Raw genomic sequence first — 16,530 nt, 5'->3', positions numbered from 1 at the left:
GAATGCAAGTCGTGTGAAAGTAATGTTTAATTTAGAGAGAATAACAACTGAGCCTTGAATGTTGAGCTCTGGTGAACATTAGTCTCACATGGAATAAAAAGACTCATCACATCTGTTCATAAACATCATTCTGTAATCAGTAAACAGAACATGCAATCACCCACTCAGCATTTCCCTTTTATTGCCTGCAAGAATATCTCAGTTTTCTATAATTGAACAAAATGGATATAAAAGCATATAAAAGGGAGGAACTGCAGAAGGGAGAAAGTGCAAATGTTTAAATGGAATTTAATACATCTAACTCTATTCTGTGTGAACAGTCCAAAATACATGGTAGCATTATAAACAAAAAAACACAAAGGGATTCACAATTCGCAATGAAACTATAAATTATGTGCAGTCAGTGCAAAGTACTCAAAAATACCTTATATAAACCTTTTCCCGCCAGCTTGAAAGATAGGTGTTAAAACATTCCAAGACACGCTATCTGGAAAAACCCAAGGTTCGAATGTAAGATGCAAATTTCATACCAAAAAGGGCATATGGGGCCCCTGGTGGTTGAGGGGTCGGGCACAGGTGCCTGGGAGGCAGCATGCACCTCAGTCGAATGAGTCCAGCTCATTTAATTATCTATTTTCTGTCTTCAATATACTGTCTGATGAAATTGGACCTACTCAGTTTTACCAATAAGAAAACTGAAATATAGCCGCAAGCAGACATTAGTGGGATCCAAATCTATGGGGCAAATGATCTGATCTGACAGTGAGAATATAAGCTTCAATCATCATTATGTAAAAGTCCTACATTTCAACGATAGAACATTTCGGTCACAGTCCTGCAACTGCAGGTGAAATGTTGCTGACATATTTCTCATGACGGTGATGCTATTCAGCATAACCAAATGTCATCTGACACACTTTCGGGCCCCTTGCAAACAGATAGGCCTACGTGAAGCCTGTGTGGTCTAAGCATTTAGGAAATATGCCTCCCTTCCTGTTTGTGCATCTTCGTCGTCAACTTCCTTTGTGTGTCATGACCAAACGGTTATGAGTATCAAAATCCTGTGACACAAAGATGATGTAGGCAGGTGAAATATGCTGTGTGTACAATCTGGTGGTGCGGCAACTTTGTAGGAGCTATTTTTAAAAATAGTTGCTGTTGCAAGGTTGGCCTGATGGTGGTGATATGGAGCGTGACCAAATGTGGTCCATCACACTTTGGGGTCCATCCCAAATATCTATCTGGAGTTTGGTTGCTCTGGCATCAAGTGTTTAGGAATTATGCCTCACTACCTGTTTACGCGTCTTTGCTGTCAAATTCATTTCTGTACCACGGCCAAACGGTTTGGGTTTTCGAAACTCTGAGTAACAGCCGTAATCTAGGAGGTCCATATATGCTGTGTGTAAAATAGCAAAAAATAGGTTGTGCATAAAATTCAAAATGGGTGAAAAAATATTCATGGTGGAAATGAAAATTGGTATGTGCAATGGATTTGTCTTGAGCCAAGGAATCTGAGGGGGAAAAAATTTATCGGTTCAGGAGTTATTGGACAAAACATAAAGTTATAGCACCACCATCTGGCCAAGTAGTGTAATTTTTGTTGCCTGAGCAGCAGGGGAAATTTGAAATTTGACTGCTGTAGGAGTTATGGTCCATGAGGTACAGATCGTTTTAGGGCAGAAGGGAGGATCCTAACAGAAACAAAAGGGTTTCAGGCCTACGGGCTTGAATCCCTAATAAATTGGGGCATTATAATTAGAATATTCTAGTATGTTTTCAAAGATGATTTCAAAGAGCACACCAGCATTCCTATCCTGATTGCAAATGGCACTCTTAAATGTTGACTGTATCATGTCAGTTAACTATCAAGCATTTCACAAGAAGAGAAACAGATGGTAATGTATATTTACACCAAAAGCGTCAAATATTGCAAGTATTCAGAGAAAACTATTAGGGTTACCGCTGGTTTAACTACGTAGGCTACAACTTTGTAATGTGCATGTTGCAATGTAAGTAGCTAAGAGTAAAGCTGATGATGAATTTGAATGATATAGTTTGGTTAAACAGGTGTACAACTAGATGCTTATTGGTATGTGCTTCCACAGGGTTGCGGGGCGGGGCAGATAAATCCTAGACGGAGATCAGGGAACCCCTGGTCATCGGACAACAGATCAGATGGACTGAAGATGTTGGGGTTATTAAGATACTGGAGTAACTCATCCTCTTGGTTTGCCAGACTGCCAGACAGCATGGGATCAGGATAAGCTCTCAGGGGCGAATCCAGCGGATGAGGATCCCCACCTAGGCCTGAGGGCAGAGAAAAAGACGACAAGAGCGGGCTACTGTTTCTGTTTTCATGGGCAGGTTGTTGGTTTCTGGTGCTAAACTGCTTTCACTGGGCAAATGACCAGTGGCTACTGAGAGTGGCAAGTTGTGATGTACTAGCTAGGCCAAAAATAACCACTACAGACAAGACAGTACAGACCGCTACTGTAGGAACTTGACAGCAAAGCAAAGAGTTTGATATTGTGCAACATACACATGGAAGAATAAAGGATTGTGTGCAGGGTTCCTAGATACTTTAGCTTACAAATTCTGTGACATTTCAATGACTATTCCATAACAAATGACAAAATTTCAATGACTAATCTCTTATCATCCATGTCCAATGTATGTATAATGCTTTTTTGTTCCATTTGTTGCACTTAATAGTACTTGTTGTAAGCTTCAACTATCACTTGGAGCTTTTGTAATCATGAACTCAAATGGTACCAGGATCTGCTAGCAGTCAAAAACACAATTTTCAAATTGCATCACTTTTCCTGGTTTTCCTTAATCCTTAACAATAGGAACCCTGCAATTGATACAAAGGAAGGAAGGGAGAGGGGAGTGGTGTGTGTAGACACACAATCAATGATAATATTATAATAAGCTGTAGTGATAAACAATAGCCAATTACCTGCAGAGAACTTGATTTTCAGGAATTGGCTTTTTTTAATTCAAGGCCAAATGCCTTTTAATAGATTTGAATGGATATTTTATGGTAGTGTTCATATTAAGAATCTTGTAGCCATGCAGCATCACAAATCTATGAAATCAAATAAATGGTTAGTAACAGTTCAGCCCAGTCACCTCCACACCTGCTAGACCTTTTGTTCTGTACACTGCACATGCATGCAGCAGAAGCAGCTCAGTAGCCCCGCAGGAACTCTGTTAGAAGTTAAACAAATTCATAGATGTCCCCCGAAATGAAGCGTTTTCCTTAGAGATTTTGTTAGGCCAGAATACAGAGGGCAGGATGAAGATTGGTGATGAGGAGAGAGGGATTTGTTTGATCGGGTTTTCAAATGGGTGGGACAGCGAGGAGAGCCATGACTCACCAGCTGCCTCTTCACACAGGCCATTCATTGGCTCCAGGCCTTCACCCTCTGCCATGTCAGAATACATGGGTGACTTAACCTCCAGTGTGTTCCTACATGACCAATGACAAACAGTCATTACAACCAGTTGCTCATATATAAAGGGGTGTAGGTACACTACTTGTTAGATGAAGCCATGATGCATTTTCAGTTTTTTTAATGCTTTTTGTATGAAAAAGCACGTATTTAGAATATATGGGAAACAAAGACTGGTGGATGGTGGACGGTAGTGGGTTTTATTTATGGGTGAATTCATCTTTTTTCAAACAAGCAAGATACTGTGAACCAGGAATGGGCAAAATAAATAATATACTTACTCCTTTGAAACAAACATCAGCTTGGTTTTGATGTACTTTATGTATGGACTGTCATCTGAAAGAGAATGGATTTGGCCGTGATGCAATATGTCGTATTCACCACCAACAGTACTTTGTAGTGTAAATTCATCTACTGTATGCCTGCTGCGAAGCAAAAGTCCACTCTTAAACATGATTCACAATTTTATGATTTTGGCCAGTTTTTAAGCCCAATGTGAACAAGTCTTCCCCAAGGCTAGAACCAGAAGAGCCTAGACACTAATCTGAAATGCCATCAAGCAACAGTTTTTGAAGCTGATCCATTTATAATAACTTTGAGGAAAACTTAACAGCCAGACAAGATCTTGCGACTTGGTCACAGGGTGCGATACGTCACGGACACCGCATACGAAAGAACGCTAGAAATAAGGCGGGCCCGATGAAAATGCTATGGAGCACCATCATGTTAGTTGTATAAAGGCACCAATCTGTTACAGCAGAATTGGAAGCATAAATTTCCCTTATCCTAACCAAGGTCCATATCCAACCCCCATGGCTATGTCTTTGTTTTTGCAGCTGTCCTCTACTTTGCTTGTGTATTAGCAAAGTACTATACAAAAAAGTTAATACCGGTATTATTAAAAGGAACAGCTGATGACTTTGCAGATTCTCCTCACAAAGATAGCAATAATTGCTCACTGACATGTCTACACTACCTGCAAGGTAAGCAGGAGCTTTGAACTAGTCACTCCTGAACTCCTGAAAGTGTCACTTGATGGCAACACAGGTTTGTGTGTTTGTTCTCTGAAATCTGGTTTTGTTAAAGTACAGATCATGTTCACAAGGATTGACTGATCAATCCATGAAAACAGAAGCAACATGCATGTATGAGCAAGTGTCCTCACCTCCGCTCTTTTCAGTGTAGTACTTTCCAAAAGCCTCCTCTTTGGGGGTGTTAGGATATAGGTAAAGCAGAGGGTTATCTGGGATGTTCTCTGCTTCAAGGATCTGGAAATTCCTAATGATTTCATGGAGGGGGATCTGGGAGAGGTCTACCTTGGTGAAGGGCTGGACCGTCTTCACATCAGGCTCACCTAGAACAGGCAGAGGAGGATCATATGTAGACGAAAAGGTGACTATAGCAAATATGATAGGCAGCTTGTCTGCATTTCTTTACTGTCTACATGGCAATAATTCAAAAATATTGTGCAGCTGTCATTTTGTAATGACAGCATCTCACCAGTTGGGGAGTAATCCACCCAGGAGAAGGTGATCCCTCCATCTCTGATGCTTTCACTGAAGCGCAACAAGAACGTGCCTCTCTGCTTCTTCTTCAGCAGCGTCTTCTCTTTGGCTTTACTCACAAAGCCCATGATGGAGCTACAGTAAAGAGGACAGTCCTTACTCCAACAAGACATTACATTTCTTGGGATTTAAGATAATATTGAGGTTAACAGATTTTTTTTTAATTTAAATTTCTACTTTGCCCATATGTGACTGGGCGCAGTGCACATACCCGTCTCTCCACAGGTTTTCAAGGTACGTCTTCACCAGCACCAAGATGCCATCAAACCACACCCAAAAAGTGAAGCTGGCATTAGAACTCTCCTGTAGCACAGGGGGTGGAAAAGGTCACAAACACACACACCAACAGTAAACAAACAAAAACAAAAGAAATTATGAAGACCCAAGATTCTCACCTTGCTAAATTTTGACCAAGCAACTTTGCAGGTGTCATAGTTCTGCTGCTTTCCTGATGGGATAAAAAGTAAAGCAATTACACGCCCAATGTTACTGACAAGCCTCGCTCGATCACACACAATCTAATATACCATCGTTACAAGGGATGTCAGTTTCCTGAATGACACTGCGCAATCCTCCCAATCCATCCAAACCTATCCATGTGAACTGTGCACAAGTCTTTAAATCCAATCTGACACTGCATAAAATCCGGCACCTGGAGTACCAATTTACCAATTCACCCAATGGTTAGAGTTGGGTGTGAAAAAGAAGGAACGAGATACCTGGAAGCGATCAACTGCATGCTCATGGTCTATTGGATGAGTGCAAAAATAACAAATAGACATGTCGTCCCACATGAATGATGCAGGCATCCCTTAGGCCAATCAGTGACAAGATATATCATCCCTCCAAGTCTCGTCAAAGTCAGACCAGTGGTGTCTGAGATACTGAGTTAAAACTTTTTGCCTGTAATCATAGCGCCCCCATTAGGCCGATCAGTGTAATCTTTTAAATACTGCAACACAGTGCAATGATGCATCATCCCTCCAAGTTTCATTAAAATCAGACTAGTAGTGTCTGAGATATTGCCTGAGATGCCACGTCTGACAGACAGATGGATGGACGCAGCCCGATCCATAGTCCCCACCCGAGGATAATCATGAAAATGAGTGAAGTGAGAGGGTAGAGAGCTGGAGTTACCAAAGAGTTTATGTGCAATCATGTCCAGCTGAGCAGGGTCCAGACCCCGTTTGGTGGCAGAGAGGAACTGCCAGCTCAGCATCTCTCCAAGCTGCTCCCAAGTGGCCGCAGGACAGTTGGCAAAGAACATGACGTCCTAGAGGTACACATACACACAAACATTTTAACATTTATTTCTGATCGGTTCTCACTGACTTTTCCAACAACAGTACGTAGGGATGGGACGATATATCGAAATTCAATATATCGAAATGCAAAAATGGGACAATACGTATCGTGGGGCAGAAAAATGAATCGCGATATTAGCTCCATTTTGTTCTGCTGTAGTAATCACAAATGAGACTGGGCTTGCACATCACAATTTCACAAGCTCTCCATCGAAATTATTATTATTTCCACTTTGTAATGACATTTATAAATTATTGTTTACATTGTAGCAAGTCAATGCCATTGCTAGAAAGATTTGTGGCTCAGAAATAAACACAAATCTGCACAGTCATACTTTGTTGTCATTGAACTTTTATTACATCGTATCGTGGTTGTATCAAATCGTGAACCCCATATCGTGTATCAAATTGCATCATGAGATAAGCATATCGTCCCATCCCTAGTACAGCTAAACTGTGAACTACTTAACAGCCGTGTTAGTGATGGTGACCTCTCACCTTTGTGTCCGGACAGAGCATGTTGAACCAGAGGACGGAGGCCCAGGCACTCTGCTGCTGGCTGGAGTTGGAGATGATAACCACTGGGAGAGAGGAGGCCTAGGTTGGGTGTCAGGGAACACCAACATACAATTTAGGACACAGTTCCATGATCCAAACAATATACACAATGGCATGATGCTTAATTTCTCCAACATGCAGTTGTGGGTAAATCAGAAATTTGAAAGGCCAACCATAAAACATGAAAAGAAAGGAAACACACTCCACCTGCAGGTCGACTGACAAGCCTTTTAGCTCAAATACAGTGTTGAAGCAGATGGTGTGCAGCTCCTCTGTAACACTGAGAGAAATCTGTTGACAGCAACACCCACATCCACACACACACACACACACACACACACACACACACACAGGTCATCATACTGTTGTCTAAACTGCTCTTTAATTATTGAGTTTGTATGCTGCAATAGCATCTTTAGGGTTGTCAATGTGAACTCACGTCACTGATTCCTTTGCCGCCTCCTCCAGACTTCTGCTCCTTCAGAGTCTACAAGCAAAACAAATAGTAGAGGACAGAATTAGCCCAAAATGACATGGTTGTTGTTTGTTGTTGTTGTTTTTTGCCATGATGTTTGACTGTGTGAAGTACGTAGATTTCATCACGTACTTCACTGTAGAGCTTTACGGCCCTGTAGTTCACCCAGAGGGCCAAAGCAGCAACAGTTGAACCCATTGTTGATTAAACCACGTCCTTTCAGCACAATAGCACTCAAAGCAGTTATACATCTTTAAATAGCTGTGATTCAACAATTTTCACAACATTTCAGCTGTAATAGCCCATTTGATACTTTTTTAGTGTTGCTCATACACTTCCTTGTTTACTTTGCTGGCTGCCAGTGTTCTGCCACCTCCAGGTCATATTGGCAGAAGAGGAAGAATGTGATTTTGTTGCAGAAGCATTCTTCATGTGTTTTACTTGTTGGAACGCCCACATCCAAAATCCAAAATGTAATACCTTGGACTGCCAATATCGTGGATTCACTGCTATGTTTCCTGCTTGTGTTGACACACTTCCACAATTCGACGCCAGGTGGGAGATAACGGAACCCGCAAAAAATTCCCACATATCCTACTTGTAATTACCACTAGGAGGTTGATTTGAACGTTTTTTCCCAGTCGGCAGTTCGTATTTACAGAACATCTGATATGACCTAAACACAGCATCAAGTACTTGAACGGTCTACTTGCCAACCAGCTCATGCTACTTTAAATAACATATCCACAATATACGCAAGTTTCAGATAATGGATAACCGCAAAATTGGATGTTGGCAGGTGTAGTGTGAGTGTTATTGTGTTGAAAGGACGTGTTTTAATCATTTTTTGGGTTCTTTTTGACTACTAAAGATTGCGTTGGTCCTCTGAGTGTGTATTGGAGAGCAGTGTTACCTGTGAACTGGTGGTATGTAAAGCTCTACAGTGAAGCAAGTGATGAAATTTTGAACATAATCAATCATGATGGCAAAAATTAGGAAAATAAGGCCCATACTGAAAATACTGGACATTATCCTTAACTCACAGAGCATTAGCTGTTGGCTCAATGTTACAGACTTGTAAGTCATAAAAGACAGCAGTTGTTCAGTGGTATCATGCAGAAAATCTCATAATACATCAAGCTTTAGGTTTTTTTTTTCTTTTTGGCCATGATTCCTGAACTTTTCCCCTAATGCAATCTCACCAGATGTCTGAAGTCTGCCACCATGCCTCCATTCTGGCTCTCTGCCATGTTCAGGGCCTTGCTGTTGGTCCCCAGGACATTAAAGCGCCGATATCTACAAGAATAACAGGATTTTGTAAAAAATCCACCTCATCAAACAAGACAGCTGAATGAAATTTCTCTGTAACTACAGCTTGTCATGAAAAACACGACTCACCCTTTGACCTGAGGAGCCTCCCTAATAAGAGAAGGACGAAACACAGAATGATGAAGCATCAAAACATCATTCTCTATTGGTCAAAGTCAGGAGCTACAGGTCTGTTCTGTACACAGTGACGGGAGGTAACTAATACAAATGGAGCTATGACTTTATCTCACCTGTCCATGGACACATTCACCTTCATGGCATGGTTCAGCTCAGGAAACTTAACAAGAAGTCTGAAAATATTAAATCAGGTGTAAGCCTTTGGAGGTTTGGAAATATTAAGAGAATAAATGTTAAAAATGTGGCTGTGGTTAGGTTGTGAACAAAATAACTGTTTTGGGTGGTGGTGGGTAAAGTGAGTTTAGGTGAGTTTACCCTCTACTCCATCCCTGATTATTGGTCTGTCTATGTAATTAAAGGTAGAAAGTACAACTCATTCAATTGTGTTGGCTCCTTCTTCTCTGAGTAAATGGTAGCGATCCTCCATGCACAAGTCCCATGATAATTACTTATTAATATTTAATTATGCAAATTGATAGTGGGTGGTACGCCTTAACAATCAATGCATTAGTCTGTGAATGTAGGGATGCCATGCAGCGGTGGCACTGACCTGGTCTTGACAGAGAACTGGACATTGGTGCGGAGAACCAGGGGGCCTTTCCCCTGAGGCATGGATGGCTGAGTCTCAACCACAAAGGCGCTTCAAGACATAGTAAGACAATACAGTCACAAAATATTCATACGGAAAGCAGCAGAGAGAAAGAGAGGGAGAGAATAATCGAATGAACGTTTATGAGCGAGACCTCTTGAGTAAGTCTGTCAGGAGGCCGTCCACTCTGTTCTGCAGAGCTGGTTTCTGGGCCCTTACAGGGTCCTGCTGGTAGGTCATCTTCCCCATCAGCTCCTCCAACTTACTGAGAAACTCACGCACCTGGAACAGACACACTGCTACACAGGTGAACCTACAAGACAAGGAGCAAAGGGAATGAAGATGTAACACAGGCGGCAAAAAAGGGGCTGCTACAAGTCAACACATGCAGGGAGCGTGGCGGTGATGCTAGTGGTGGTGGTGGCAGGAAAGGCAAGTTGGTCATTCAGCCAATAATTTACCTAGATATCATCAAGAGCTTTGAGGTGAAAGTCAACCTTGATTTGCATTCATATTTTTACATTTTAGATTTGCATCCAGTACATGTAATTTCAGTTTGTAACAGCATGTTTGTAACTAGCACTCTGTTAGTTTTGACTTGTTTCAAGATAAGCTTACTGAATACTGATACGCCACTTCAGCCTTTGGCGGCCCATTATCAGTGTCGGTCAGCTTGGGAAATTATTACCAAAGCCAAATACTGGTATAATTATTTCATATAGAGTTTATCTACTCTACCAGACAGTTTGACAAGTAACCAACCGCAGAGGCCATAATCTACTCTAAAAAATGTGTTTAGCTGGTAAAATAGCGAAGTGGGTGGGAAACTTTGGGGCCGCTGGACGAAAAACCAAGTTTCCCATCCTGGTATGTTAGTGTGTTGCTAGACAAAATAAAAAGTGCCATTTTCTGCTGTCCTGACTTAGTAGCTTCATCCTATTGAAATAATGTCTGCAGGTTTTCGCTCCAGCCCAGTACAAACAAATCAATTTCACTTAGAGAAGGGCTTGTGGATCAACTGTTTAATGAGCTATCCAGGATCAAACTTGGTGTGAGGAGCGTCTGGAGATGAAAGCGGAACACACCACTTCTCGAGCTGATCCAGGCAAATGCTGTCTGGCGCTCCGATGCAGGCCTTCTGCTGCCGCCTCTGCCACTCCACCAGCTCCTTCCTCACCAACACATCCAGCAGCTCCTCAGACCGATCCAGGAGCTTATCAAGGTCTGACAGCATGGTCTAACGAGGTGATCAAAAAGAATCGAAAGAATTAGCAAAAGAGCTGAGACGGGAGCGATGAAGGTGTTGTATAAGAACATTAATATCTCTGTACCTTTCTACAGTCATTCAGCCTGTTGATAAGAGTCTGCAGAACTTTCATTTGTTCCTTCTTCGCGGCCTCCTCTACCACAACTGCAGCACAGTTTCCACAGCGGGATCACAGTTTCCACACAAGGTAGACCAAAATGAAAGAAAGCATGTCGCTGTGAATCAGCCCCCGACATTACTCACTCTCAGAGGAGCGTCATTCAGAGCGTGCAAGTAAAACCAGAAATCTCAATATGCTTACCTTCCATCTTGTGGGTTGTGTACTTAAAATCAAATTCGTCTTGCTGTTCCTCTAGACATATCAATGTGTGCTCCATACACTGTGTAAAAAAAAAACAATGTATGCACTTTAATGTCTTACATCCAAAAGCACAAAGATGTCTTCTTATCGTCTTAACACAATCTAAATCAGCTGTCAGAGAGAGATACTGTACCTGCACTTCATTCCTTAGGCCGGCCATTTTACGCTCAAGGTCCTGCTGGCTGTTTGTCTCCATGGGGTCCTGCTCCACATGCAGCAACTGGACCTACGACAGAGAGGAGGAGGAGTCTTTCAAATGTGATATTGGGTAAAATTGTTGTACTGCAAACAATATGTCTGGGTGAAAGTTCCAGTTAAAACAATATTACTCTTTGGGTAAACATTTTCTCTTTTTAGCCCACATACTTTCCTATGAGTTCATGAATAGTCAAACCCCCCTAGTCTGTAGTCAGCACTAGTATTCAGGCTTTTTCATTTATAACTGCAAATCAATTCTTGTAAATTGTGAACATGGACACAGAAAAAAAACTATAAAATGGAGGTTCACATTGCCATAGTTTGTACATCTTAAACGTATCCTTTTTAGTCTTTGTTTTCAATAATAACATTAAGGCAAGTGAATTAGGTAACCTAATTAAGTATTGGTGGTTGACCACAAAGTCACAAAAAGTGACAATGCTCTACCCAAGGGAAAAATGTCACTTTCCACAGTAAAATCTTTCCCCGTGAAAAATGGTATGTGTCATTTGCCATTTTCTTACAAATGTTGAAAAAGTATCTACAGTTGTTCCATTGGCAGTGTTTGACAGATAGCTGCACTTATTTATTAGTTATTAGTTAGTACTTATTTTAATGAATTGTATCATTAAGTTACTATAGTGTTGCTCTAACCTGCTCAGCCAGATTGGCGCTCTCTAGGATTTCATTTTCTTTCTGTAGGAACCACAGGATGATGCTGGCCATGTTGCATGGATCCTCCTGGTATCTCTGCGAGTGGAGAGAGGCCGGATGGACATCACAGTCAAAATGTATTACTTATAATTACGGCTCAGGTAAGATAATAAGGGAAAAACACCCACTACAACTCCCATGCTTCAACATCATTTCCCCAGTTTCCCCACTTTATCTCCCTCTCTGGCGGCGAAAAAGTAAATGGTGTTCGGACTAGAACCAAACAACCGCATAAGTATTATATTTCAATTATAATATCAAAGAAGGTGTAGCAGCCAGTGTGCCGTCAGCTCACCAGCAAACAGTTCCCACTCTAGTAAAAATGGCATCCTGGACCAGGTAATTTGACTGTCAATGCTTGTAATCAATGAAATAAGGCAATAACATTGCTTATGATGATGTAAATACTGCGACTTGACAACAGAAGCCTACAGTGTGTGCTGCTGGTACATTAGTCAGGTAGGGAGAGCGTCTCCAACCATGGTAATACTGCCAATTGGTATTGTGTAACCTGACTCCACGGTCCAGATGGATAAAATAGCTATTGATTACTAGAAAAATGTCCCGGATTCCACAGACCCGTTTCCAATTAGAGAAAGAAAGAAGCTGATTGGGGTTTATTCACACTGAGCATTTACCATTTTATGTCAAATAAGAGGACAGGGCTTATGCGCCAATGTTGCTTTTGTTTCGCAGGGAGTGGCAGACGCCCTACCAGACAGACCTGAAAGTTCTGTTTGTAGCGTCTAATGTTGTGCTGCAATAAGAACGACTCCTCTTGTACAAAGCGGCTGTGCTGGATATCCAGATTCTCCAACAGCACCTGGAACAGCACCATGGCAAAGTCATGATCCCGTGCCGCACGTTCCCTAAAAAACAAAACAGACACAAACACTGGTTGACTCTTTATTGACAGTAGAGCATGTGACTGTAATGGTAATAGGGGCATAAGAGAAAGTGCCGCCTTACCACTCCTGCTTCTCTATCCAGGCAGCCAGGTAGTGCCGAACATCCATAGGTAAGGCGTCCCGGTCATACAGCTCATGCAACTGCTGCCCGTACACAGACTGCAACTGCCTCAGTCTCTCCCACTGAGACATCCTGAGTTGGGTGAGATACGCACCAACATGAAGACGAAAATACATGCACACAAACACACAGACCTCGCATTAGACCGCAGGTAACAGTGTATGTGTGTGTGTATTAGTGCTTTGTCGGTTCTCCAAGGATATCTTGGATAGAGCCATTAAACAAAAAATGCTTATGGGCCATGGGACAAATTAATCTAGTCATCTGGCTCATTTCAATTATGTCTACTTAAAAGATTAGTTCACCACAAAAATTCAAAATTTCAAATTCAAGCAAACTCAACCCCATGTCAGTCAAAACTGCACTGAATTGTGTAAGACCACCAAACACACAGCGATTAGCCTCCACAGTTCCATCTCAGCATTCTCCCAATCTACTGCAGTCAATGGGGTCACCTTTTTACAAAAGTGTGATGTCCAAATGTGATGCTTCTTCAAACAGCTTGTGCACATAATCAAAGTGTAGGTACAAAAGCTCAATATTTAGGCTACCTCATATTTCGCACTCACAATGCCCATTCTGCATTGGTGCATTCTGGAACAAAGTACCGTTTTTGGACCTACAATGTAGTCGTTTGGCTACAAAACACTTAAAGAGAAGGCCCTGTTAGCTTCAATAGTTTGGGAAAAGGCTGAGATGGAAGTAGGGGGTCTCGCTGTGTTTGTCGGTACCTTCACTAGTGTTGATTGACAAGGAGGCGCTGATAATGGCAGAATTTTCATTTTTGGGGTGAAATATTCCATTCTTAAGTTCTGTGCTTTTCCAATCGACTGCATACAGCGCACATAGATTTCTTCTATACTCCCCAACTATTACTGCCAAGTAATGAGAAGGAGACTCACCTGCATGTGGAAATAAGGCAGTAAGTTTTGAAAGACACAGCAAAATTTAAACGTCGTGTTTTTGATTGCTGACATTGGCTGAGTACCAACCACAAGCTTTTTAAAAGGTGCTGAAAACTACAAGCAGAGCGTTTAGGTGCAAAGTGCAAACAAGAAGAAGAGACAAGAGTGATCTGTGACTGTTATATAACGTGAAATGAATGTAGCCTAATATAAGTTATTCTATGTTGCTATACTGTAGAATGTGAAAGGCCCATTGAAAATACTGATCTGACAGATCTGCAGCTGTACTGTAAAATGTCCTACACGTCTAGAGCGATGGGTTTCATTTCCTACTCGACCCAGCAGTAATAACATCGTTACTCACCTCACTTTCTATACTGCGGTCCAATCCCAGTCCACTTAAAATGCTCTATGTGATAATTTAAGACAGGTGCGTGGCGTCCGTTTCTCACGTTACTGTGTTGTTATGTCGATTTACACACACATAAACACAAGCAAACACAAACTTCAACAGTATGCGTGCGTGCAGACGTATTTCCTTGCTTCCTCTTTATCCTCTGTCTCATTGGATATATAGTTGTCCCTCCCAACTGCTTCTTCACCAACTTATACTGGGCGTCATTTTGGCTCTTTGAATACTGATATCACGGCAGCTTATGAGCCGGAATGGTTGAAGTCAATCACACAGTTTTCTTCTCAACGCATTGTAAACAGCTGATTGGTGGCTCGCGACACAGAGACGCAGCCACAGTTGGTCGATCTATTTGCCAATCTTAAGTAAGGGGCGTGGCGAACTGAATAGAAACTTATGGCTCTCTCCGAAAATTTCCAAGAAATGACGTTGTGAAAGTCTGATGATAAAAAATCTACCTCAAAACAATGAGTCACGTGTTCTTTGTGTTTAACACTTTAGAAGACAAATATAGCAAGTTACATGTAGTCTCAGCCCAGACTTGTCTTTCTGTTGGGTTGCCGCAGGCGAGTTTTTTTTTTTGCCAGAATAGATTCTCAAAATATTCTTAATCTGGATCTGAACCACTCATTACTTTTGCTCCAAAACGAGTTATCTTTTTAAAAATTCCATGTTTGCTGACATGAAATTAAACCTCATTAGTAATTTATTATTGATGTCAATAGCAATATTTAAAACTTTGCTTACAAAACTTTTACATTTTTAAGAATGCAGTCATCTGTGTTTTTACAGTATATAGTAAGGAATATTAGGTGACTGTTTTTGTTTTTTTTTAAACTGTGTTCTGTAGTGAATGTGTATTATACTGTATATATGCAGGTGTGTGCAGTGCTGCTGTTTGGATGGGGGGTGGGTGAGGGGTACAGGCAGGTTTTGTCTTTGTTTTGATTCCCATTCATCGTTGTGCCTGCAGGGGGTGCTATTTCACCTGTTATTTTATCTTACATTGTGTATCATGGCTCCTCTGGCTGAGGGACAGTCCCTCTAATCACAACTGTGGGCCAGCTTGCTGCCCCAAACATATTAGCCTAAACCTATTCACTGTAATAATGGACATCAATTTTCATTCTGAGTTTAAGATAGCTGTAAACCCATTTCTACTAACAAGTAAAATCATCAATATAATTAAAATCAGTATTATAATATTAATAATATGAGTAACCTAAGTCCAGATAAAAGAGTGGTACTGGTATGACATTGGTTTACCAACTAGCCAAGACTTACAGAATATTGTAACTACATGTAATTATTTTACTGTTTACAATGTGTCTTAACTATATGTAATAATGCAGCAAACCATTTTATTGACTATGAAACAATGGGCCATAGGCCTACAGTAATACAGAAAATTTCCACAGACAGTTACTGTATACAGAGATTTAAAATACAATTTATTACCATTTAATGGATGCATATAAAACAACAACTTTTAGTACTGATACAATAGTCCCTGCACTTTGAGAAAGGTGAGTCTGACCTGACAATAGTTTTGTGTGGGAGGGAAGGAAAGAGCAAGAGTGACAAAGAAAGACAGTGAACAAGAGGAAAGATGTTGAATGGGAGACCTTGAGATCTTGGTTTCCTGAGACCAGTTTTTGTAATGTTGCTGCCAAATCTGTTAAAATTATCCAACTACTTTGTCTATTATACACAACACCAGATATTTTTCTAAAAGCACAGGTTCAAATCTTACTCTCTAAGGTGACTTTTTGTTACAGATAACTGAGAGATTGTTTACAATGTGTCTGTAACATAATCCACTGGATTACTCTACCTCTCATATTTTCTTTTTACTTTTGGATTAGTTTGTCTCTATCAAACAAAATAAAACAGACAATTTATTGCAATTTACAGACTATATGAATATCATTATTAACATAATCTCAAATCAGGAATAACCATTATTTCATATTGTGTAAAATGACGTTTGTGTCCACAATCACACAAACAAAAAGCTTTTTTACCTTTCAAACAAGTTTCTGAGTAATCCATTGTGAAATGACTCACTGATTAAAAATGATCTATAATCTTACATGTTTTCCCAGATGTTTCAGATTATATAAAGCCTGTTAAAGTAATTTGTTACTCTCCATCCCTGGGCATAAATTGTTGTGTCAGTTAACAAAAAATTTAAAATAACTTAATAACTAAACAACTAATTTAGATATTTGTTGCCAATGGGGAATTAGCTA

At 40.8% G+C, this 16,530-nt stretch overlaps 2 protein-coding genes across 3 annotated transcripts in view; one reads left to right on the top strand and one right to left on the bottom strand.

The window, feature by feature from the left end:
• Positions 1–9: 9 nt before the first annotated feature.
• Positions 10–14,366, bottom strand: stat2 (signal transducer and activator of transcription 2). 2 transcript variants are annotated; one of them, XM_071916540.2, is made up of 24 exons: positions 14,231–14,366; positions 12,902–13,033; positions 12,657–12,801; positions 11,873–11,968; positions 11,154–11,246; positions 10,961–11,039; positions 10,724–10,803; positions 10,478–10,629; positions 9,547–9,705; positions 9,354–9,443; positions 8,917–8,976; positions 8,756–8,776; positions 8,560–8,653; positions 7,322–7,369; positions 7,090–7,173; positions 6,823–6,921; positions 6,158–6,293; positions 5,416–5,468; positions 5,232–5,323; positions 4,956–5,095; positions 4,621–4,809; positions 3,737–3,791; positions 3,381–3,472; positions 10–2,307 (listed from the first exon to the last, which is right to left on the bottom strand). In XM_071916540.2, the coding sequence occupies exons 2-24, from the start codon at positions 13,030–13,032 to the stop codon at positions 2,084–2,086; spliced, it is 2,412 nt and encodes an 803-aa protein (XP_071772641.1). In that variant the 5' UTR covers position 13,033; positions 14,231–14,366; the 3' UTR covers positions 10–2,083. The 2 variants fall into 2 exon arrangements, with proteins under 2 accessions (XP_071772641.1, XP_071772642.1); XM_071916541.2 differs by lacking the exon at positions 3,381–3,472 and having other exon boundaries at positions 2,112–2,307.
• Positions 11,997–16,530, top strand: part of LOC139925228 (uncharacterized) — a 16,969-nt gene continuing 12,435 nt past the window's right edge. The window contains exon 1 of the mRNA XM_078283669.1: positions 11,997–12,033. The gene's annotated coding sequence lies outside the window, so the exon portion shown is untranslated. The remainder of the gene's footprint in view (positions 12,034–16,530) is intronic.

Source organism: Centroberyx gerrardi, chromosome 5 (assembly GCF_048128805.1).
Source record: "Centroberyx gerrardi isolate f3 chromosome 5, fCenGer3.hap1.cur.20231027, whole genome shotgun sequence".
NCBI classification, from domain to species: Eukaryota; Metazoa; Chordata; class Actinopteri; order Beryciformes; family Berycidae; genus Centroberyx; species Centroberyx gerrardi.
Note: the sequence above shows the minus strand (reverse complement) of the source record. Positions and strands in the feature narration are given on the sequence as shown.